General features: G+C 37.6%; 2 protein-coding genes and 1 long non-coding RNA gene across 8 annotated transcripts in view; 2 read left to right on the top strand and 1 right to left on the bottom strand.

Moving 5' to 3' along the window:
• Positions 1–18,040, top strand: part of scube1 (signal peptide, CUB domain, EGF-like 1) — a 101,546-nt gene extending 83,506 nt beyond the window's left edge. For 2 of the 4 annotated variants that reach the window (XM_048157190.1, XM_048157192.1), the window contains 15 exons: positions 16–138; positions 4,573–4,689; positions 4,772–4,894; positions 4,979–5,098; positions 6,677–6,787; positions 9,731–9,847; positions 10,864–11,025; positions 11,148–11,351; positions 11,470–11,631; positions 12,920–13,087; positions 13,167–13,328; positions 13,412–13,609; positions 13,694–13,846; positions 15,435–15,514; positions 15,602–18,040. In XM_048157190.1, coding sequence (XP_048013147.1) covers positions 16–138; positions 4,573–4,689; positions 4,772–4,894; positions 4,979–5,098; positions 6,677–6,787; positions 9,731–9,847; positions 10,864–11,025; positions 11,148–11,351; positions 11,470–11,631; positions 12,920–13,087; positions 13,167–13,328; positions 13,412–13,609; positions 13,694–13,846; positions 15,435–15,514; positions 15,602–15,754 — 2,153 coding nt within the window. In that variant the 3' untranslated portion in view covers positions 15,755–18,040. The remainder of the gene's footprint in view (positions 1–15; positions 139–4,572; positions 4,690–4,771; positions 4,895–4,978; positions 5,099–6,676; positions 6,788–9,730; positions 9,848–10,863; positions 11,026–11,147; positions 11,352–11,469; positions 11,632–12,919; positions 13,088–13,166; positions 13,329–13,411; positions 13,610–13,693; positions 13,847–15,434; positions 15,515–15,601) is intronic. The other 2 variants (XM_048157191.1, XM_048157193.1) reach the window with 1 other exon arrangement.
• On the bottom strand, positions 12,878–19,817 carry LOC125246263. Its single transcript, XR_007179807.1, has 3 exons — positions 19,689–19,817; positions 16,450–16,525; positions 12,878–13,101 (listed from the first exon to the last, which is right to left on the bottom strand). It is a non-coding gene; the product is annotated as an uncharacterized LOC125246263 (long non-coding RNA).
• mpped1 (metallophosphoesterase domain containing 1) overlaps positions 19,727–21,942 on the top strand; it is a 95,167-nt gene continuing 92,951 nt past the window's right edge. For 2 of the 3 annotated variants that reach the window (XM_048157196.1, XM_048157195.1), the window contains exons 1-2: positions 19,727–19,921; positions 20,977–21,351. In XM_048157196.1, coding sequence (XP_048013153.1) covers positions 21,185–21,351 — 167 coding nt within the window. In that variant the 5' untranslated portion in view covers positions 19,727–19,921; positions 20,977–21,184. Of the gene's footprint in view, positions 19,922–20,976; positions 21,352–21,942 lie in introns of those variants that run through there. The other variant, XM_048157197.1, reaches the window with a different exon arrangement.

Genomic DNA, 21,942 nt, shown 5'->3' with positions numbered 1-21,942 from the left:
CTCTCTTCCCTACAGACATTGATGAATGTTTGGAGAATAATGGAGGTTGTGATCATTTCTGCCGGAACACGGTGGGCAGTTTTGAGTGCAGCTGTCAGAAAGGACACAAACTCCTGACTAATGAGCGCACCTGTCAGGGTGAGTCACCTTTCACACTACATATTGTTGCTTTCTGGGTGGATGTACAAATGAACATTTTAGATGTACGTTGGTACGGTCACACATGTACGGAAGAGGATTAGGGCCAAGCAATAATAAAAAAAGTAAAAACCATCTCGAGATTAAAGTTGTTAAATTTCGAGAAAAAACTCGTTAAATTTCGAGAAAAAAGTCTAGATAAAATGTTGAGAATAAACTCGTTAAATTGCGAGAAAAAAACTCGTTAAATTTCGAGAAAAAAGTTGAGATAAAATGTTGAGAATAAAGTCATTAAATTACGAGAAAAAAGTCGTTAAATTACGAGAACAAATTTGTTAAATTATAAGAAAAATGTCGTTAAATTTCGAGAAAAAAGTCGAGATAAAATGTTGAGAATAAACTCATTAAATTAACGAATTTATTCTCGTAATTTAACGAATTTGTTCTCGTAATTTAACGACTTTTTTCTCGTAATTTAATGACTTTATTCTCAACATTTTATCTCAGCTTTTTTCTCGAAATTTAACGATTTTTTTTCTCGTAATTTAACGAGTTTATTCTCGTAATTTAACGACTTTTTTCTCATAATTTAATTAATTTGTTCTCGTAATTTAATGACTTTTTTCTCATAATTTAATGACTTTATTCTCAACATTTTATTTCGACTTTTTTCTTGAAATTTAACGAGTTTTTTCTCGCAATTTAATGAGTTTATTCTCAACATTTTATTTCGATTTTTTTCTCGAAATTTAACAACTTTAATCTAGAGATGGTTTTATTTTTTTATTATTGCTTGGCCCTAATCCTCTTCCGTACACATGACACGATGCATTAAGACCCGTGGGGTGATAACCTTTTGAATTTGAAGATCAAGGAATAGTGTACTTATTTTGTCTTCTGGCAGACATTTAAGTATCTTCTGTTGCTTCCAAAGGGCAGTGCTAAATGAAAAAAAAAAAGATATTTAAACAAAATAAGAAAAAATTGGACATCTTAACCCTGACTCTTAATGCATCATGTTTCCTTCTGGAGCATCAGTGAATGTTTGAACCTTTTTTAATAGTTGTGTTTGAGTCCCTCAGTTGTCCTCAGTGTAAAAAGATGGATCTCAAAAGCACACTGCTGGAAAGGGTTCAAATATGCAAAAGATGCTGGAAGTCTGAAGAATTTTGGAGGATTTTTATTGGGCAGTTTAACTGCTCAGGACAAACAAGCGACTCATGGACAACCATCACAAAACAACAACAAAAAAAAACAGTCGTAGATCATCCAGACAACCAGACACAGTAGAACAGTAAAACAACTTTTGAAAGGGTCGTTTTTATAAATTCGCACTAGCGACTGACGCTAGAGACTGTGGTCTTTAGCGTCCTTGTTAGCGTGCCCGACTTGAAATATTGTTGAAGTATGTACTTTTTGTTTTGGTGCTTTTTCCAGTTTCGAAGCTTGACACTCACCCCTCACCGTCTGCTGTTTTTGTATGAAAAAAGAGCTAGAAGATTCTGGAAGACCCCACAAATTTTGGGGCTGAACTATTTTAAAGCCATTGATACGTGGAATGTGGATAGAGAAGCTCCACACCTCTTCATCAAAAGCACATCATGCACAGGCTGTTGTTTAGTCGGGATGCTGGCAAGCATTCTGCGTCGTATGAGGTGTGTGTGTTTAGTTGAGTTTACTGGAGGTGAACGGTGGTGGATTCCTACAAGCATGTCAGAGCACGAGTGGGAGTACAAACAGAAATTATTTTATTAAGCTAAACCAAAAACACCACACCACCCTATTCCTGGCTAATCAGTATGTGGGGTGGATAAGTGTGTGTTTTTATTGAGGGGTGTGTTGGTGAAGCGCAATGTGCCAGCTGTGCTAAGATGATCTATCAGTCTTTCTGTCATTCTTGTCTCTTTGTATACACGCTATGTTTATATAGGTACATCTTTAGTTTTTAATTATTTACTTTGCCAGAAAATCTATCAGGAGAAAAATCGTTGCCAGTCTAGGCTATGGGTGTGGCAGAGTGGGTGTAACAATAATATTAACTTAAGCATATTTTGACTGCCATGATGAGTGGTTGCTAGGGCCTTGCTAGATGGTTACTATGGCGTTATGGGTGGTTGCTAGGTGGTTTCTAAAAGACCAAAGTAGGACTTCAGTACTGAAATTTTAAAAATGTAAGCATTTTGAGCTCAGTTGAGCGGACTCTTAGGGTGCGTTCACACTTGTCATGTTTGGTTTGATTAAAACGAACCCTGGTGCGATTGCTCGGTTAGTGCGATTCATTTGAACATATGTGAACGCTGCTATCCGAACCCTGGTGCGCACCAAACAAGCGGACCGAGACCGCTGAAAAGATGGGTTCCAAACGAACTCTGGTGTGGTTCGAATGATATATGAACGCAACACGGACCAAAGACATGTAAACGAACCAAAAACAGGAAGAAGAGACCCTAAAAGGACAGAATCCTCACGCATGTCGGTTTTTCTCGTCATAGTCGCGAGTTTGCACATCGCAGGCATCAGACGCGCGTCTCCACGCAGCAGATCATTTGTGTGCGACGGATGGATTCCCGCCGCTGTTTTGACTACTTTACACATTTTATAAGCTCTTCAAAAGTTTCCAGCTGGCCAAAATACCATCACATGCAGGCTATGCACCGCTACGCACACACAACGAGCGCATTTACCTCAGAAAACAGCATCGTTTTGGATGTTCGGTAACTTCCGTCTCAAAATAGGCAATACTTCATAAAATCCGACCAATCACGTTTTGAATGTATCCCTATGCCTTAAGGTTCGGTATCTTTTGGTTCGGTGATAAAATTGCCAATCTGAACGCTAATCGGACCAAGACTAGCCTAAATGTTGTTTTTTTTTCTTCTTTGGTCCGGACCAAATAAACCAAACGAACCAAACTACAAGTGTGAACGCACCCTTAAACACCTCTGATTGGCCATTGTGTTCACGCACTCAGCAGATATGTCTGTGATTGGCTACAATGATCAACGCTTCAAAAACGTGTAATAAATAGACATCTGTGATACGCTTCACTGAGTGCTCAAGATGCTAGGGGGAAATGTTGGTATTGTCACATTTTTAATATTTCAGTACTGACTTGGTACCGAAATATTAACAACCATAGTGTTCAAGGTACTTCTATGCAGCTTGCTAGGGTGTTCTAGATGGTTGTTATTAAGACATTTCTAGGTGGTTGCTTAACTCTTCAGGGTGGTTTCTAGGGTGTTTAGAGTAGTTGCTATGTAGCTGGTGGTAGGTGGTTGCTAGGTGGTTTCTAGGGTGTCTAGGGTAGTTGCTATGTAGCTTGTTAGTTTGTTCTTGGTGATTGCTGGGATGTTACTATAGTGTCAGGGTGGTTTCTAATGTGTTTTAGGTAGATACTACAGTATGTGGCTGCTATGGTGTTCTGGGTGGTTGCCAGGGTGTTGCTATGGTGTTCTAGATTACTTTGTGGTGTAAGTCTAAAGAGTCCACCAAGTATGGTCACCATAGTCTGGTCTCTAGACTCTAAAAAATGCTGGGTTAAAAATAACCCAATTTGGGTTAAAAATGGGCAAACCCAGCAATTGGGTTATTTTGACCCAACGGTTGGGTTAAATGTTTGACCCAACCTGCTGTGTAGTTTTATTTAACTCAACTATTGTTTAAAAATTACTATATTGATTGCTTAAAATGAACCTACAATAGGTTGGAAATTAACATTTATTAATAAGTTTAATAAATAATAATTAATTAATAAACATTTATTAAATTGCTTATGAATGTTCACTTTTAAATATTACTGATGCCTCTAGTAATTATGTGTCTGATTTTTAATTTCCAACCTAATTTTGGTTCATTTTAAGCCAGCTATATAGTAATTTTTAATCAATAGTTGGTATATAGCAGGTTGGTCAAACATTTAACCCAACCTCTGGGTTTGCCATATTTAACCCATCTTGGGTTGTTTTTAACCCAGCATTTTTTAGAGTGTACATATGACATGGATCTCTCTTTGTGGTATCTCTGTCACCTATTTTTAGATAATAAAAGTCTAATCTCTTTGAAAAGTAATAGCAGAAGTCTCCTCAACATGATGAATGATTTGAGGTATCACTTATGTCTGTAACACAACATGTGCTTTTACGGTTTGGGATTTTAACAAACATACTACAAACCTTTAAACCTGTTAACTGCTAGGATAAATACCACTAATTACACTGGTTGCAATTGTGGCTTTGAAAAACGTAACCAAAAATGAGTCAAAAGAGCAAAGAGTGGGCTGTTTTTTGTCTTTTAGGATACTCATGATGAGTATCCAAGGATCCTGGTGAAATTCTATTGTGGGGTGATTATTACTGCAAGCCAGGAAATGAGTAAACACAAGTGATTTGATTTGATGGTGTCGTGTGTGTAAATGTGTGTTTTTGTCCTCTGCAGATATTGACGAGTGTTCCTTTGAGAGAACATGTGACCACATCTGCATTAACTACTCGGGAAGCTTTGAGTGTGTGTGTCACAAAGGTTACAGTCTCTATGGCCTCACACACTGTGGCGGTGAGTTCACAATCTCAATACCAGCCAGTGGTTAAAAAAAAATCCACATTTTGATGGACAAACTGACATCTGTGCATAACAGATATTGACGAGTGCAGCATCAATAATGGGAGCTGTGAATATGGCTGTGTGAACACACCGGGCAGTTACGAGTGCGTGTGTCCTCCTGGACAAAAGCTCCACTGGAACAAGAAAGACTGTGTCGGTAAGTCTTCTTTTCATTCCCCGTCCCAAAATATCCCATAATGTTAGTCATTTCCATGGTAACCATACCTCATTTGTCCCTCAGAGGCGGTAAAATGCCCTCCGAATGGGAAGCCGGCACCTCGCGCTCAGCTCAGCTGCACCAAGACAGGCGGAGGGGAGGTGTGTTCGCTGTCCTGTCCATCAAACGCCCTTTTCCTGGCAGGTTAGTTACCTTACTTTTGGGGATTTCTGTGGAACACCATGTTATTCTGCATAGTTCAGATACATTCAGTGCAGTTTGATTTGTTTAACTTCGGTGATGCACATTATAAATTGTAAATCTGTTAATTTTCTTATACATCTGAAAGGAAAAGATTTATTTAGATCAAGCAGCACTCTATTTATGGTTATTGGAGCAAACAGTCTTTGCCCTCTGCTGCCCTCTAGTGGTTCATATCTTACATCACATAATTTGCATGCCTGGTTCATCATGTGCCATTTAGCCAAGCTTGGCTTCAGATCCTGCCATGATAGATGTTTAAAGCAAATCAAGAAGGTTGATAATGAAGGGGAAAAACTGGCCAGAAATGAGGAAGGGCGTGAGAATTAAGCTTGCAACAACTCAGAGTCCTATTAAAACTGTTGTAAAGATGTTGAACATGCTAGAATTGTAATAACTATAAATATTAGATGACCAAACAAACCATAAAGGGCAAGATATGTACATTTGGCCTGATCAGAGGAATCATGTGAATGTGATTTTTGACATTCTGTGAGAAAGTGACTTGAAAAGAATGTTGCAACGATATTTCATAAGTACATCTATCATCTCTTTGGACTGCTTTGGTAAAAGTATTAAGGTGTTAGACGCCCAAAACTTGTCTCTGACAAATTTTATGCAAGGACCATCAGCTTAGAGGAATGTGCGTAAACATATTAACACCCAGTGTAAGTATTTTTCAGACAAGTCCTGATTCACTAAACTGTGGTCCATTCGCACAGCTCTTACACAAGGGCCGATTCTCACTCACTACAATCATTACAGTCTAGTTTGCACTTTGCACTATAAAAACAATATTCAAAATATCTAAACATCCTTAAAATATTTTCAGAGAATATTTATCTTGCTTGTTTGAAGCATAAATCTACTAATATATAGTGAGTTTTACGCTTAAAATAGGAAACAAAAAGAAGTTTTTTTTAAAGGTTGTTGACTTTTTTTAAGTAGAAAACCAGACAAAATTGGCAGTGCATGTACTACAGAAAGTAGTGTGCATTATAAATATTAAATATAGTGAATTATATGCTCAAAAAAGAAGAGTTTTCCAATGCAGCAGATGTACTACAGAAAGAAGTACGCATTATAAAATCTAATATGCACTATAAAATCTAGTATGCACTGTAATAATAAGTACGCACTAATCAGAAATGTGTCCTAGCAGTGTGTGTGTGTTTATGACTCTTGGATTCTCTGTATGTGTGTGTTAATGGTCTCCTTGGGTTCACACAGTGAGCACCAAAGCTGTATAAAACCTCTTTTAATCCTGTTCACCCCGGGTCTGTAGCCTCACGCCAACAGAAATACTCAGCCTGCCATTGGACGATTTGTGGCAAGGCCGAAGTCAGGCCAATGACTCTCTAGGCAACTTCCCAGTAGTCTGTCATCCTGACAGCCAACCCTCTCCACTCACACACACACACACATACATCATACACACGCACTACAAAACAATACTCAGGTGCATGCAGCACCTGGAACATCTGTTTAAAAGCTTTTTCAATGTGTGTGTGTGTAATTTAGACTCTGAGAACAGTTACACTCTGAGCTGTGGGGTGCCTGTCCAGCCAGGTAAAGTTCCACTGAAGAGGAACGGCACTACATCCAGCAGTAGCTCCCTGCAAACCTGCACAGGTAATTTATCTTTTCTCTGATCAGCTGAACTATGGTTTATCTGCACAGCTCTGAGACAAGGGCCATATTCTCTCATAAAACATGTACTACAGTCAAGTATGCACTACAAAAATAGTAGTCTCTAGTATGCATTAAAACAGCTAACATGAACTGTAAAATATAGTATGCAGAACAAAAAACAAGTATGCACTGCAAAATCTAGTGCATAAATCTAGTATGTACTACATCTCTCAGTTCACACAAACATTCATTAGACTGAACACTTACCTTTTCCTGTTTCCTTCACTTCTCTTGTTCTATTCCCCCTTTTCTGTTTTTCCCTTGCCTTTACTTTTTATCTTCTCTTTCCTTTCTGTCTCTTCTCTCTTTCCATGTTTCCTTTGCAATTTTTTCTGTTTCCTTTCTGTTTTTATTTAAATTTGTCCTTTCCTTGTTTTTTCTCTCCCGTTTCTCTTGTTTTTTCCTGTTTCTACTTTTTCCTTTCCTTTCCTTTCCTTTCCTTTCCTTGCTCGCTTCTCTCTTTTTCCTTTCCTTTCCTTTCCTTTCCTTTCCTTTCCTTTCCTTTCCTTTCCTTTCCTTTCCTTGCTCTCTTCTCATTTTTTCTTATTTCCTTTCCTTTCCTTTCCTTTCCTTTCCTTTCCTTTCCTTTCCTTTCCTTTCCTTTCCTTTCCTTTCCTTTCCTTTCCTTTCCTTTCCTTGCCTTTCCTTGCCTTGCCTTGCTCTCTTCTCTCTTTTTCCTTTCCTTTCCTTTCCTTTCCTTTCCTTTCCTTTCCTTTCCTTTCCTTTCCTTTCCTTTCCTTTCCCTCTTCTCATTTTTTTCTTGTTTCCTTTCCTTGCTCTCTTCTCATTTTTTTCTTGTTTCCTTTCCTTGCTCTCTTCTCATTTTTTTCTTGTTTCCTTTCCTTTCCTTTTCGTTCCTTTCCTTTCTCTCTTCTATCTTTTTTCCTTTCCTTTACTTTCCTTTCCTCGCTGTCTTCTCTCTTTTTTCCTTTCCTCGCCTTGCTGTCTTCTTTTTTCTTTCCTTTCCTTTCCTTTCCTTTCCTTTCCTTTCCTTTCCTTTCCTTTCCTTTCCTTTCCTTTCCTTTCCTTTCCTTTCCTTTCCTTTCCTTTCTCTCTTCTCATTTTTTCTTGTTTCCTTTCCTTTCCTTACACTCTTCTCATTTTTTTTCTTGTTTCCTTTCCTTTCCTTTCCTTTCCTTTCCTTTCCTTTCCTTTCCTTTCCTTTCCTTTCCTTTCCTTTCCTTTCCTTTCCTTTCCTTTCCTCGCCTTGCTGTCTTCTCTCTTCTTTCCTTTCCTTTCCTTTCCTTTCCTTTCCTTTCCTTTCCTTTCCTTTCCTTTCCTTTCTTTGCCCTCTTCTCTCTTTTTGTTTCCTTTCCTTTCCTTTCCTTTCCTTTCCTTTCCTTTCCTTTCCTTTCCTTTCCTTTCCTTTCCTTTCCCTCTTCTCATTTTTTTCTTGTTTCCTTTCCTTTCCTTTTCGTTCCTTTCCTTTCTCTCTTCTATCTTTTTTCCTTTCCTTTCCTTTCCTTTCCTTGCTGTCTTCTCTCTTTTTTCCTTTCCTCGCCTTGCTGTCTTCTTTTTTCTTTCCTTTCCTTTCCTTTCCTTTCCTTTCCTTTCCTTTCCTTTCCTTTCCTTACACTCTTCTCATTTTTTTCTTGTTTCCTTTCCTTTCCTTTCCTTTCCTTTCCTTTCCTTTCCTTTCCTTTCCTTTCCTTTCCTTTCCTTTCCTTTCCTTTCCTTTCCTTTCCTTTCCTCGCCTTGCTGTCTTCTCTCTTCTTTCCTTTCCTTTCCTTTCCTTTCCTTTCCTTTCCTTTCCTTTCCTTTCCTTTCCTTTCCTTTCCTTTCCTTTCCTTTCCTTTCCTTTCCTTTCCTTTCCTCTCCTCTCAAATTTGCTGTTTCTTTTCCCTTTTCTCTTTCTATTCTGTCTTCTCCTTTTTCCTGTTTCCTTTCCTTTAATTCCTTCCCTTACCTTGCACCATGAGTCTAGTATATCCTACTTCTTCTTTCGGTTGGCTCAGTGCAAGGACGCAGATGTTCACATGTCATTGCCTTGTCCCACAATTCCTCTCTGGCTTTTTTTGGCCCCTTCAGCAGAGATCAGACAGGACAACTGTAAACGAGTCATGTAGCTTGACGTGTTCCACTCCATTACATTGCATGACAGACTCTGGATCACTGAAAGGGCTCAGATACAGAGATCTGTGAGGAGAATTAGGAGAGGTCCTATCATTCAACCCTGCTGAGATCACAAACACACTACTATTATCCCCAGTATACTCTCTCTTTCCCGGCTCTCAGAATTCGACATTCCCCATGTGGTTCGTTGTGTAGATTTTGGACAGCTAAGCAAGACTCAGACAGACAGACAGACTGCTTAGAAATACTCTCGCATTCACACGCCGCTTCGTTTTGGACGGCGTACATAGGAATGCTGTGAACCTGAGTAAATGACTCTGTGCTGGCTGCACATCTACATGCTGACAGATTTGAAATACACAGACGGGATTCTACCACAGTGGCTCCTGAGGGCCTCTACACACGGGGCCCGGGGAGAACGAGTAAACAGACGGTTTGCTCGATTCACACATTCTGAAAAAAAAAAAATACTGCTGAAAGGTTCACTACCAAACTCCCTGCTGCCGGGTCCAAAACCGCCACACGCTCGATATGGTTTTAGAAGACCAGCTGAAGTCCTCAACCGCAGTGTGTTCTCACTTCAACTCCTGACCCTTCGTCTCCCTTCATTCCCTCACTGACTTTGAACTTGTTGTGCTAAACTAGATACTCACATTTTTAATACTTTGGAAAGGGCCGCTCAGCCCACAGGACAGATTTAGTGTGCTTGAATGTTGGATTTCAAAAAGGCCTCATATTTTGTTGTTTTCCATGATTATTATCCAAACTGCGCAAGTGAAAGTGAGACTTTGCCGATTTCCTATCCATCAGAGATGCTGGCCCAGCCTGTGAAGCAGAAAGCACGGTTTAAGATCAAAGATGCCAAGTGCCACCTGAGACCCCGCAACAAGGAGAAACACAGGGACATGGGAAAGCAGGGCCTGCAGGGTGAGAAAGAACACCAAACACTGTACATTTAAAAATATGTTTTCATAGAAGGATGAACACAATGTATCTTATAACTCATTGTTGTTTTCCTCTTTCCTTTACACTTTTCTCTTTTCTCTGTCCTTTTTTTTCCTTTTCCGTTTCCTGTTTTCTTTCCCATTTCTTTTACATTTTCTTCTTTTTAATCTTTTTTCCTTTCCCTTTTCATTTCTTGATTTCTTTAATTTTTCTTCTTTCCTTTCCTTTCCTTTCCTTTTTTCATTTTCTTTCCTGTTTCATTTACATTTTCCTTTCTCTTCTCCTTTTTATCTATTTCCTTTTCCCTTTTTGATTTTCTTCCTGTTTCCTATTCTCCATTGTCCTGTTTCTTTGGTTTTCTTTTCTTATCCCTTTTCATTTCCTGATTTATTTCATTTTTCTCTTCTCCTTTCCTTTCCTTTTTCCGTTTTTTTTTTTTTTTTTTTTTTTTTTAAACATTTGCATTTCTATTCTCCATTTTATCTTTTTCCTTTTTTTCTGATGACTTTTTTTTTTTTCTTTTTTCTATTCTCCATTGTCCTGTTTCTTTGGCTCTTCCAACTTTTTAAATATTTTTTTTTCCCTTTCCCTTTTTGTTTTCTGCTTCTTGTTTCCTTTCATTCTTTCCTTTTTCTCATGTTTCCTTTACATTTTTACATTTTCCTTATTCCCACTTCCATTTTTCTTCTCCCTCTTTCTCCATTCTTTGTTTCTCTATTCCTTTTTCCCTTCATGTTTTCTTCTCATTACATTTTCTTTTTCCCTTTTTGTTCTTATTTTTTGTCTTGCCCATTTCCTTTTCCATTTTTTTTTATCTTTTTTCCTATTTCCTTTTCCTGCTCCCTATAATTTTTTCTTCATTTCCTTTTCCTCTTATCTTTTTACCTGTTTTTCCTCTGCCCTTTTCCTAATCCTCTCTTTCTTATTCCTGTTTCATTTACTATCCTCCTTTTCCTTATTCCTTTCCATTTCTCTTCCTCTTTTATCTTTTCTTCCAGCAGCTGGTCAGTTCCCTTGCACAGACGACTGTCAGGTGACGTTTGTGAATCTGAAGTGCGACTCTTCCAAAAAGCGCCGTCGTGGCCGGAAGTCTCCATCAAAGGAAGTCTCCCACATCACAGCAGAGTTTGAGATGGAAATGAAAGAAGAGGAAGCCTCAGGTAACATTGCCTGCATGTGTGTGTATAGTAGTTCTCTCTCATTAACTGTTGTGTTCCCGTGTCATGCCATCTGTGAATTTAGAGCGGAAATATGATGGTTTTTGTCTTAATTTATGTGTCAGAGTCATGCAATGTGGACTGTGTGCGTGAGAAGACCAAACAGAGGCTGCAGAACGCCATGCGCACACTAAGGAAGTCCATCAGTAAGCAACAGTTCTACATTCAGTTCTCCGGCACGGCGTACGAGGTGGCCCAGCGTGCTGTGCGACAGACAGAGGGAGATGAGACCTGCAGTATAGGGCAGGTCCTCACTGACGGGAAGTGCGGTGAGCATTTTGGGAAAGGAGGTTGGCGGAGTTCAAGCGCGCTTTTGTTTTCTGATCTGGTGTTAAATCTTGTATGTGTGTGTTTGGGTGCTTTTCTGTGTGTTTGGGTGTCTCCCAGTCAGCTGCGGTGTGGGAACGTTCTACAGCGGAGAACAGGAACAATGCATCATATGTCCATCAGGAACCTATCAGGACAGGGAGGGACAGCTGTCCTGCGAGCCCTGCCCCAGCACCGAGGGACAGGGCATCGCAGGGGCCAAGAACGTCTCTGAGTGCGGAGGTGTGTGTGGATACACATTATCAAACACTCAATCAATTAATAGCTTTGTGATGGTAATGACTCACCGATTGATTATTGGAGCTGATTAATGCAAGACCACCGCTTTTTCAAATGAATCAATACGTTTTGAAATTCAGGGTCAAAAAAATCCCAGAATTGCTCATTATCATGCAAATGCGAGATTTCTTATGAACGACTAAGCAGAGTCTGGATCAATTGGTAGCAGCTCACTTTAACCATTTGAGCAGCTCAAAATATTTGACTGACAGCATACAACTTCACCTCAATACTAACACCTTATTAGGTGATTCTCATATATTCATGGTAAAATGTAAGGACAAATGGTTTACAAAAGAGAGTCATAATGCTTGTTCAATTGACTTAGGGTCCACTTTGGTTTTAGCTCCCCCTTGTGGAATAAAAAAGTTCAAATAATCACATGATGCATAACTGGTGAACTTCATGAGGCACTTCTTTGTTTATCTATTATTTAGTTAAATGTTCAGGTTGTGCATTTAAATGCAATGGTAGTGAATGGGAACAGGGGCAATGAAGCGGCAATAATGACAAAAAGCACCATAAAAGTAGTCTAGAGCTTGTTTTCTAAACTCGTTAAATCTTATAAAGCTAATTTGACAAGTTTTGTAAATTCCAAACTGAAATTTACCTTGTTTTCCTCTTGTTGAACTATCTCCCATTTTCATAAAAAAAAAATCAAGATTTTTTTTTTTACAATTACAATAACAAAAGTACAAAATAGTTTTTCTTTGAAAGAAATTAATACTTTTATTCAGCATGAATGCATTAAATTTAATTAAATGTGGCAGTAAAGACATTTATAATGTTCTAAAATCTATTTCACATACAGAATAAAGAATCTTGATTTCCAGAAAAATTAATCAGCACAACTGATTTTAACATTGATAATAATAAAAGATTGTTTCTTGAGCAGCAGCTCAGCATATTACAATGATTTCTGAAGGATCATGTGACACAGAAGACTGCAGTAATGATGCTGAAAATTCAGCTTTGCATCACAAGAATAAATTAATGTTTTAAAATGTATTAAATTAAAAAGGAGTTATTTTAAACTAAAAATATTTCACATTTTTACTGTATGTTTGATCAAATAAATGAAGCCTTGGTGAGCATAAGAGAACTGTTTCAAAAACATTAAAAAAAAAAAAAGTCTTACCAATCTCAAACTTCAACTTGAATGGTAGTGCATAATCAAAATAAGTTCTTCTTTTATTTGTTAAATGCTCAAAATGTCTTTCTCTGGTTGTAGGCCAGTGCCCTGCCGGTCAGTTCTCTGCTGATGGTTTCCGTCCGTGCCAGCCGTGCCCGCTGGGCACCTTCCAGCCTGAGCCGGGTCGTGTGCTGTGCTTCCCCTGCGGAGGAGGACTCATGACTAAACACACGGGCAGCACGTCCTTCAGAGACTGTGAAGCCAAAGGTATGATGGAAACACTGCAGAATAAGCACATTTCTTATGACAATATTTACATTGTATTTTCTCTACTCCATATTTCTAGTTCACTGTGCTCTTGGGCATCATTATAATGCCACCACGCACCGGTGCATTCGTTGTCCGGCTGGAACTTACCAGTCCGAGTCCGGACAGAACTACTGCATCACCTGCCCTGGAAACACCACTACAGATTTTGACGGAGCCAACAATGTATCTCACTGCAAAAGTAAGGCAGATATATGCAAATCCATTCACAGATCCCATGATCAGCAGTGAATTCATGGGTCTGTCTGTTCTTTTCCCTTGCAGATCAACTATGTGGTGGCGAGCTGGGAGATTTCATGGGCTACATCGAATCTCCCAACTATCCCGGTGATTATCCATCTAATGTGGACTGTGTTTGGACCATTAACCCTCCGAACAAGAGGCGCATCCTTATTGTTGTACCAGAGATCTTCCTGCCCATTGAGGATGAGTGTGGGGATGTTCTTGTCATGAGGAAGAGTGGTATGGTATACCTGTCGTTTTGGATGCTAATTAATCGTTGTAAGCAGGAATGCAAGTTATTGAGCTCCTCCCCTCTATTTTTAGCCCTGCCCACTTCCATTACAACTTATGAGACATGCCAAACCTATGAGCGACCAATCGCCTTCACTTCCCGTTCACGCAAACTGTGGATCCAATTCAAATCTAATGAGGGAAACAGTGGAAAGGGATTTCAGGTTCCTTATGTCACCTATGATGGTAAGTTTAAGATACAGTCCAAACACAACCACATGTAGGCACATTCACATGCACTAGATTTGAGGTCCATTTTTTTTTTTTTTTAAGAATTGAATAGATTTATTCTGCAAGGATGCAGAATCAATCAAAAGTGAATAGAAACTTTCTATTCATGAAAGAATCCTAAAAAAAGTATCATGATTTCCACAAAGATATTAAGCAGCACAACCATTTTCAACATTGATAATAATAAGAAATGTTTCTTGATTAGAATTTCAGCATATTAGAATGATTTGAAGGATAACTGAAAACTGGAATAATTAAAATTCATGAAAATAGAGTCTGGTGATATATATACAGGGTTGGGGAGTAACGAAATACATGTAATTTAGTTATGTATTTAAAATACAAAATTTGAGTAACTGTATTTCATTACAGTTACATTTTAAATGGGTGGTAATCAAATTACAGTTAAATCCGAAAAGTATTTTAGATTACCAAAGTGATTACTTTGAATTTTAATACCATTTATTTCATTTAAACATTAATATAAACTGTGACAGGCAATTAAATGTAAACAGCAATTGGTGATTCTCTGACTGACACAGCAAAAGCATCCTAAGCTAGGCTACAGTTCTGCTCATAAGTTTCATACCGCTTGCAGAATATATAGAACATTTTAATAATTTTAACAAAATAAGAGGGATCATAAAAATTGCATGTTATTTTTATTTAATACTGTCCTGAATATGCTTATTTCACATAACAGATGTTTACATACACTCCACAAGACAAAATAACTGAATTTATAAAAATTGCCCCACTCAAAAATTGACACATCCTTGAATCTTAATGGTCTGTAATTACCTGAATGATTTCATGTTTTGCGATAGTCGTTTGTGAGTCCCTTGTAATTGTAAAAAAAGGTAATTGTGACTTTTTATCTCACAATTCTGCCTTTTTACTTCACAATTTTAAGTTTGCATCTCACAATTCTGACTTTTTTCTCAGAATTGCGAGATTTAAACTCACAATTGCGTTTTATAAAGACAGAATTGGAAGATGTACTCTAAACTCACAATTGCAAGTCATAAAGTCAGAATTGCATGACAAAAACTTGAAATTCAGACTTTTTTTCTCACAATTGCGAGTTTATATCTCACAATTCTGGTATATTTCTCGCAATTCTGACTTTTTTTCTGGAAAATTGAGACTTTATAACTCACAATTGCAACATTATATAACCAATTCTGAGAAAAAAAAAGTCAGAATTGTCAGATAAAAACTCAATTACCTTGTTTTTGTGTTAGCCTACATACTTATTAGTATTCCAAAGTATTTTAAAGTATTTAGATTAAGTTACAAAATTCGGATAATCTAACAAAATACGTTACAAATGACTTTTTAAAGCATGTATTTTGTCATCTGTAGTGAAATACTTTTTAAAAGTAACCTACCCAGCCCTGTATATATATAAATATATCCTGTATATAAAGACAAGACAGTCACTACACAAAATAAATACAAAAAACATTCTTCAAAAAGTTATTTATATACATAAATAATATGCTAATATCAATTTGTTTGTGTGTGGTTTTTGTCATTATAGAAGACTACCAGCAACTTATAGAGGATATTGTTCGAGATGGTCGACTTTACGCCTCAGAAAACCACCAAGAGATATTAAAAGTGAGCGTTTATTTTCACTATAGTAAGTAACTGTAGTCAGACGTAACTTTATATACCTCTTTTAATGCTCTGTTTCTCTGTTTTCAGGATAAGAAGCTGATTAAAGCTCTGTTTGATGTGCTGGCCCACCCTCATAACTACTTTAAATACACCGTGCAGGAATCAAAGGAGATGTTCCCACGTTCCTTTATCAAACTACTACGCTCCAAAGTCACCAGGTTTCTACGGCCGTATAAATAGAAACCCGAACATTTGTTCCACGACCCCGGCTCTATCCCCATCTCTCTTCCTGTCTTTTCTCCACTAGCTCCCAGAAGGCCTAACTACTGCAAGAAGATAAAGACGTTTGGCCTTCTTCCTGTCTGAGATTTGTCCATTTGTCCCTTTTTTGTCTTTGTTTGTTTTTTGTTTGCTAATATTTATGTGCTTGATTTTGCAAAAGCCCTCTTTGGATGTTTGATATCTATAGTATATATTTGTAAATGTATGTATGTATATATATATATGCGTGTGCGTATGTGTGTGTGTGTGTGCGTGTACAAAAATTATGTGCAAGCTTATGGCGTATAAGGACACATACAGACACACACAGATATATATTCTTATTTTGAAAAGGTTATTTTCATGCCCCTAAATGTGCACAAGGGGTTTTAATATCCTAGTGCACTTAAAGTTTCTTTTCAAACTTAATGAGAAAGGAATCTCTTTCTGTTCTGACCACAAAATAAAAGACAAAGCCAGACAAATGAAAGAAAGAAAAAAAACAAAAACAAGATGAAAGACAAAGACTACCTGTCAGTATGAGAGTTAGAGTTATGTGTATGTTGTTTAACTAGTATTTGGAGCTTCAATTGCACTTGAATTTTATATTGTAGAGAATAAGGAAATATAAGTTACTTTTTTCTTAATGTTTTTGTTGTATAGAGATGTTTTACCTTGGTTGTAGGAACAAGAAATGTCCGTACTGCCCCTCTACAGGGATACAGAAAGATATTCTCACCTCTCCCTCTCCTGAAAACAAAACACATTTCATAATAATCTCAGTTTAATATCAGAAAAGTATTAAGCTACCTGGTTTTATTGGGTTTGTACCTGCTTGACAAGTATAAGATTCATTTCTATAAGATTACATGATGCAATGAGTTTGTTATTAACCTGCAGTTTAGTTTTTTAGAACATTTGGAGAAATTGTAAATATGGTGATTTCTTTCTTTTTTTTTTTCTTCTTTTTTTTGAGCTGGATGTCATAACTCATGGAAATGGTGAAGAGTTTATTCAGAACAACAAAGAACTCCATTTTGGATTATTATGGTGTATTACATAGTTATATCGTATCTATTACATAGTAATTACATATAACCTTTGTGCTGTGCACAAAGGCGCATATTTTGCTCTTGTTATTGAACTGTGGATGAAGATTAGAGGATGTTTGTTGAACTGATGACACCTAAAGTATGTGAATGTTGATTGGCTGAAAAAAAAAAAAAAATCCAGAAATCAGATCATTTCCCCTCACAAATCAGCTAAATGACCTTTTAGTAAGACAAAAATTATATTAGTAGGACTTTGTGAGTGTCTATATGTAGTTCTGGTACAGTTTTATTTAATATCCTGTGTCCATTTTAGTGTTTTTTGCAAGTCTATGGACTGCATGTGCAAGAGTGAGATAAAAGATGGAAAAATACCCATCACAATTAAATCAAATCACATCTATATGAGCCATAAAGTCACAGAAATACAGATAATATTAGCTGCCATTTTACAGTATTCTGCGTTGTTTTGCATATATTCCAGTTTGGGAGGGAAGGGCGGAGTGATCATTCTAAAGCTGCTTTGTTATATGAGCACTTATTAATGCTTGTATATGTAATATCCTCATATGGACAGGGAAGCACATTCACTCATGCATTGAGCATAAATAATCATACATTCATGCATGCACACTCAAATGCAGTACCTAATACATATTGTTATGCTAGCACAGTAATTTATGATTTGTGAGATAACCGCAGATTGTCGTTGATCTTTTTGTGTGTGTGTGTGAGTGTGTGCGTTAATCATTTTTGTTGTCTTATACTAAAGCAAAGTGACTGATTGAGGAACTGATGCCATTAGCAAAGAAGAGCAAAAGCAACTAATACACACACACCTTGATGGCTTCACACACAGATTTAAGTACTTTGCCCCTCAGATGGAGAGAGTGACTCAGACTGCTGCTGGTGTGATTTGTAAGCTTTATGAATACAGATGTGTAAATGATGTACAAATGTTAGTGTTGTTTTGTTTTTTTAAAGTTAATATTTACGGTAGAAGGAGCCGTGCTTGGGGAAGGTCACAGTCTAACATGTAGGCCTACAGGACTGTTTTGGAAGGCTCTGTTGAATAGTATGCTTCCCACCATGGTGAATGACAACATTACAGAAGAATGAACAATATAGCAGTGTGAAATCAACCCCAGAAGGTGTGTAGAAGAGAATGGGAACTATTGTTAAGACCTCACTTTATTAATAAATCATTCAAATCTCACGCTGTTTGTTGTGCTGTTGCATTTCATTTGAAACATTTGGGGCTTATTCTCATTATTTATGTAGCCTATTAGTTAAATCTTTCTTTTAAAGTTAAAGTTCAGAGGAAAATGTATTCTTCTCATGCAGCAAAATTAGAAAAATGTCACCGAACGCCATTTTGAATTATTTGTCGCCCGCTTGTGGTCATATTAATATCATCAAATATCATGCTGTTTTCTCCCCACAAAGGGGCAGTGTGCACCAAGATTTCTTAAATAATTATTTCCAATGACATTTTTTTGCTTTTTCAAAATAGCTGAACTCATATGAAAACTTAAAAGGCTGTTTTCTGAATTCAATGATTAACTACCACACAGATCTAGACGTTTAGTGGTTTTAAAAGCCACTACTACTTTAAAAAAATAACATGCAGATCAAGGTCAAACAAAAATACCACATTTGATTAGACAGCATAGATAGCATTTGCAGATATATACTAAAAAATTAAGCCATCCTGACTAAAATAACTGACTTGACGGACGAAAGGGTTAGTTCAGCCAAAAATGAAAATTCTGTCATTTATTACTTACCCTCATGCCGTTCCACACCCGTAAGACCTTCGTTAATCTTCAGAACACAAATTAAGATATTTTAGTTGAAATCCGATGGCTCCATGAGGGAGCAATGACACTTCCTCTCTCTCAAGATTTATAAAGGTACTAAAAACATATTTAAATCGGTTCATGTGAGTACAGTGGTTCAATATTAATATTATAAGGCGACGAGAATATTTTTGGAGCGCCAAAAAAATTAAATAACAACTTATTTAGTGATGGCCGATTTCAAAACACTGCTTCAGGAAGATTCGGAGCACAAATTAATCAATGTGTCGGTGTCAAACTGCCAACGGCTGAAATCACGTGACTTTGGCGCTCCGAACAGCTGATTTGATACACTGATTCATTTATGCTTCCTGAAGCAGTGTTTTGAAATCGGTCATCACTAAATAAGTCGTTATTTTGTTTTTGTTTTTTGGCGCACCAAAAATATTCTCGTCGCTTTATAACATTAATATTGAACCACTGTACTCACATGAACCGATTTAAATATGTTTTTAGTACATTAATGGATCTTGAGAGAGGAAATGTCATTGCTGGATATGGAGGCCTCATCGGATTTCAACTAAAATATCTTAATTTGCGTTCTGAAGATTAACGAAGGTCTTACGGGTGTGGAACGGCATGAGGGTAAGTAATAAATGACATAATTTTCATTTTTGGGTGAACTAACCCTTTAACAAATCATACTACGGGAAAGGATTGTCTCATGAATATTAATGAAGTACGTGACGTTTACCTTTTTAGACTCCTAACGGATTGGTTGAAAGGGAGACGTTGGTAAAGCTGAAGAAAAGCGCTTTTTAAAATATATATAAAACATCCAAAAATAATTTTAAGTGCATACAAAAGTGCCTAACAGCAAATTGGTAACATGGATTTGCGTTATGATGTTGAAAGGAATATCAAATATTATCGAATTGAAGTTCCTCGCGAATGGCGCCAATCATGGGGCGTTATTTTTTTGTAAATACACTTCATCAACAACAAAAACTGTTCTTTTAGCGGTTGGTTTAAGATTATTAATGAAGTTACATGATTAGCTCTTACCATAGTAGCTTTCGCAAGAGGAGGGGAGAAAGATCCAGAGCAGCGCGAGGGGGAGTGACTCCAAGCGCGAGACACACACACACCGGGGCACCACGCGACTCCAGTTCAAACAAACCAGCGCGAGCCTCTGCAAACAGGAGCCGCTGCGTTTTCACGCTCTTACCGGTTATGTATTAGGTATTACTGCACGACTCCGAAAACGCATTGGCGTTAGACTCTTGTGTTTGAATAGGGTAAGTATATTTCTGGTATGTAAATCAGCACTGCATATATTTTGAATATGCATGATTATGTATAAGAGTGCGCTGTTATTAATGATGCTTGTCTGTTTGGAAAGCAGAGACAGTTACCATAGATACAGTCAATTCTTGAATGCTTGTTAAACATGACTGATTGATTTTTGGCATTGATATTATGTGTTGGTTTTAGTCTTTGCTATCTAAACAAAAACCGTATCATGTTTATCTTGCAAAGGGCATCATGTAAAATTAAAGTCACTATCATGCAATTAAGCCAATTAAAATGGTAGTTCGTTTTGGCTCTTTTTGTGAATCATGTTACACAAACAATAAAAGTGCCAACAAGTACGTGTGTATTAATTTGTGGACATGATACCATGTTAATACCATGTTTTTTGACATGTATCATTGTAATACCATGGTATTCTATCTATAGTATATATCTAATTCTATCACTTTACTATGGTACCACCACATTACATTTGTTTTGTAAGAGTAATATATGATATTTTTGTTTAATTTTGTTTTAATCATTTTCATCCAACCATCTACTGCACTGTAATTCAAAGCTTTTGTCTCACATAGTTTTACTTTGTTTGCTTAGTCATCATCCATCTTTTATGAATTGTTATCGTTATTCTTTTCAGACGAAAATGTTCTTTTTCTACATGGTTTGAGCACTTGTGTATTTCTCAAGGAATGGAGTAGAAAGCTTTCAGCTTTTTCCCTACTTGTTATTTCAGTTCAAAATAACATTTTAGCTCCCCTTTCTTTCAGAGGGCTTTTGTGTCCTCTTTCTTCCCAAACAATTGTCTCTGTTGCATCGCATCTTTTTTTTCTGCTGTCTTGAAAGTGCAGGGAACTCTATTGTTAGACATAGAAATCGTGACAGAATGGTTACCATGGCTTTGTGTAAGATCTCGGCACTAACACACTGGAGAGTGGGACATACCACAGCCAACCGCATGTCTGATTGTGGGTTTTGATAATATGCCGCTGTCACCGCTCACATCTCCCTTTATCTTGTATCTCGCACCTCTTTTCCTCAGGTGTATTGTGGCTGCTGGTGTATTGTGATTGAGGGGAAGCATGCAGGCTCTCTATCCCAGTAGCGGAGCCACTGAATACGGTCCTGGACGTCCCAAAGACTTGCACAAGACCATCTGATCCCTGCTGAAGTGGAATCCCTTTGAGCGAACACCACCGGACGAGCGCGTGTGTGTAAGAGAGAAAGAGATAGTGTGTGTGTGTGTTGCCATGGCTTTCACACTTTCGGAAATCATGGCAGCCCGACGACAGCAGCAACAGTCTCAGAGAGGAGGAAGAGGAGTGGTGGAGGTGGACGAATACAGCGCCAACCCGACTCAAGCCTTCACCTTCTACAACATCAACCAGGGTCGCTTCCAGCCGCCCCACGTCCACATGTAAGAAACTCGCATGTGCACATTTGCTATAGGTCACTATGGTTGACTAGTTGTCCTACAAACGAATTCGATTTTTAATTGCAGCACTTTAATTTGCATGACAGTATGCTTTGCTTTAAAAAAAAGGGGGCTTTCATCACCTTTAAAACACCACTGCTACAGCCATACGTATTTAGATGGACACGTTTGGCTGTAGCATCAAAATTCATGCTGTTTTTTAAGCAGCTTACGCCATGAGCATTGCATTTTAAAGATACCAATTGTTTCCCATGAAATGCCTCCAGTTGGGTTCATGTGAATTTTGAGAATATGAATTATTCAGGGCTTCCTTCAAAGAGATTAGCTGACTAATTTTTGAGGGAAACAACTAGTTGCTTTTGAAAATATGTGATTTTGCACATGCTTTTATCTGTGAGTTTTTTTTTGTCTGTTTGTTTTCTGATGGGCCATATTTCATTGTTTTGCTTTTTTTAAAAACATGTCTATTTACAAAGAAAAACAGGTCACAGCTATATATTTGCAAATGTGTATGAATGTCTGTGAGTGTGTACCTGTGTGTGTGTGTGTGTTGTTGGTAGAGTCTGTGTGGTC

This window comes from Megalobrama amblycephala, linkage group LG14, assembly GCF_018812025.1.
Source record: "Megalobrama amblycephala isolate DHTTF-2021 linkage group LG14, ASM1881202v1, whole genome shotgun sequence".
NCBI lineage: Eukaryota > Metazoa > Chordata > Actinopteri > Cypriniformes > Xenocyprididae > Megalobrama > Megalobrama amblycephala.
Note: the sequence above shows the minus strand (reverse complement) of the source record. Positions and strands in the feature narration are given on the sequence as shown.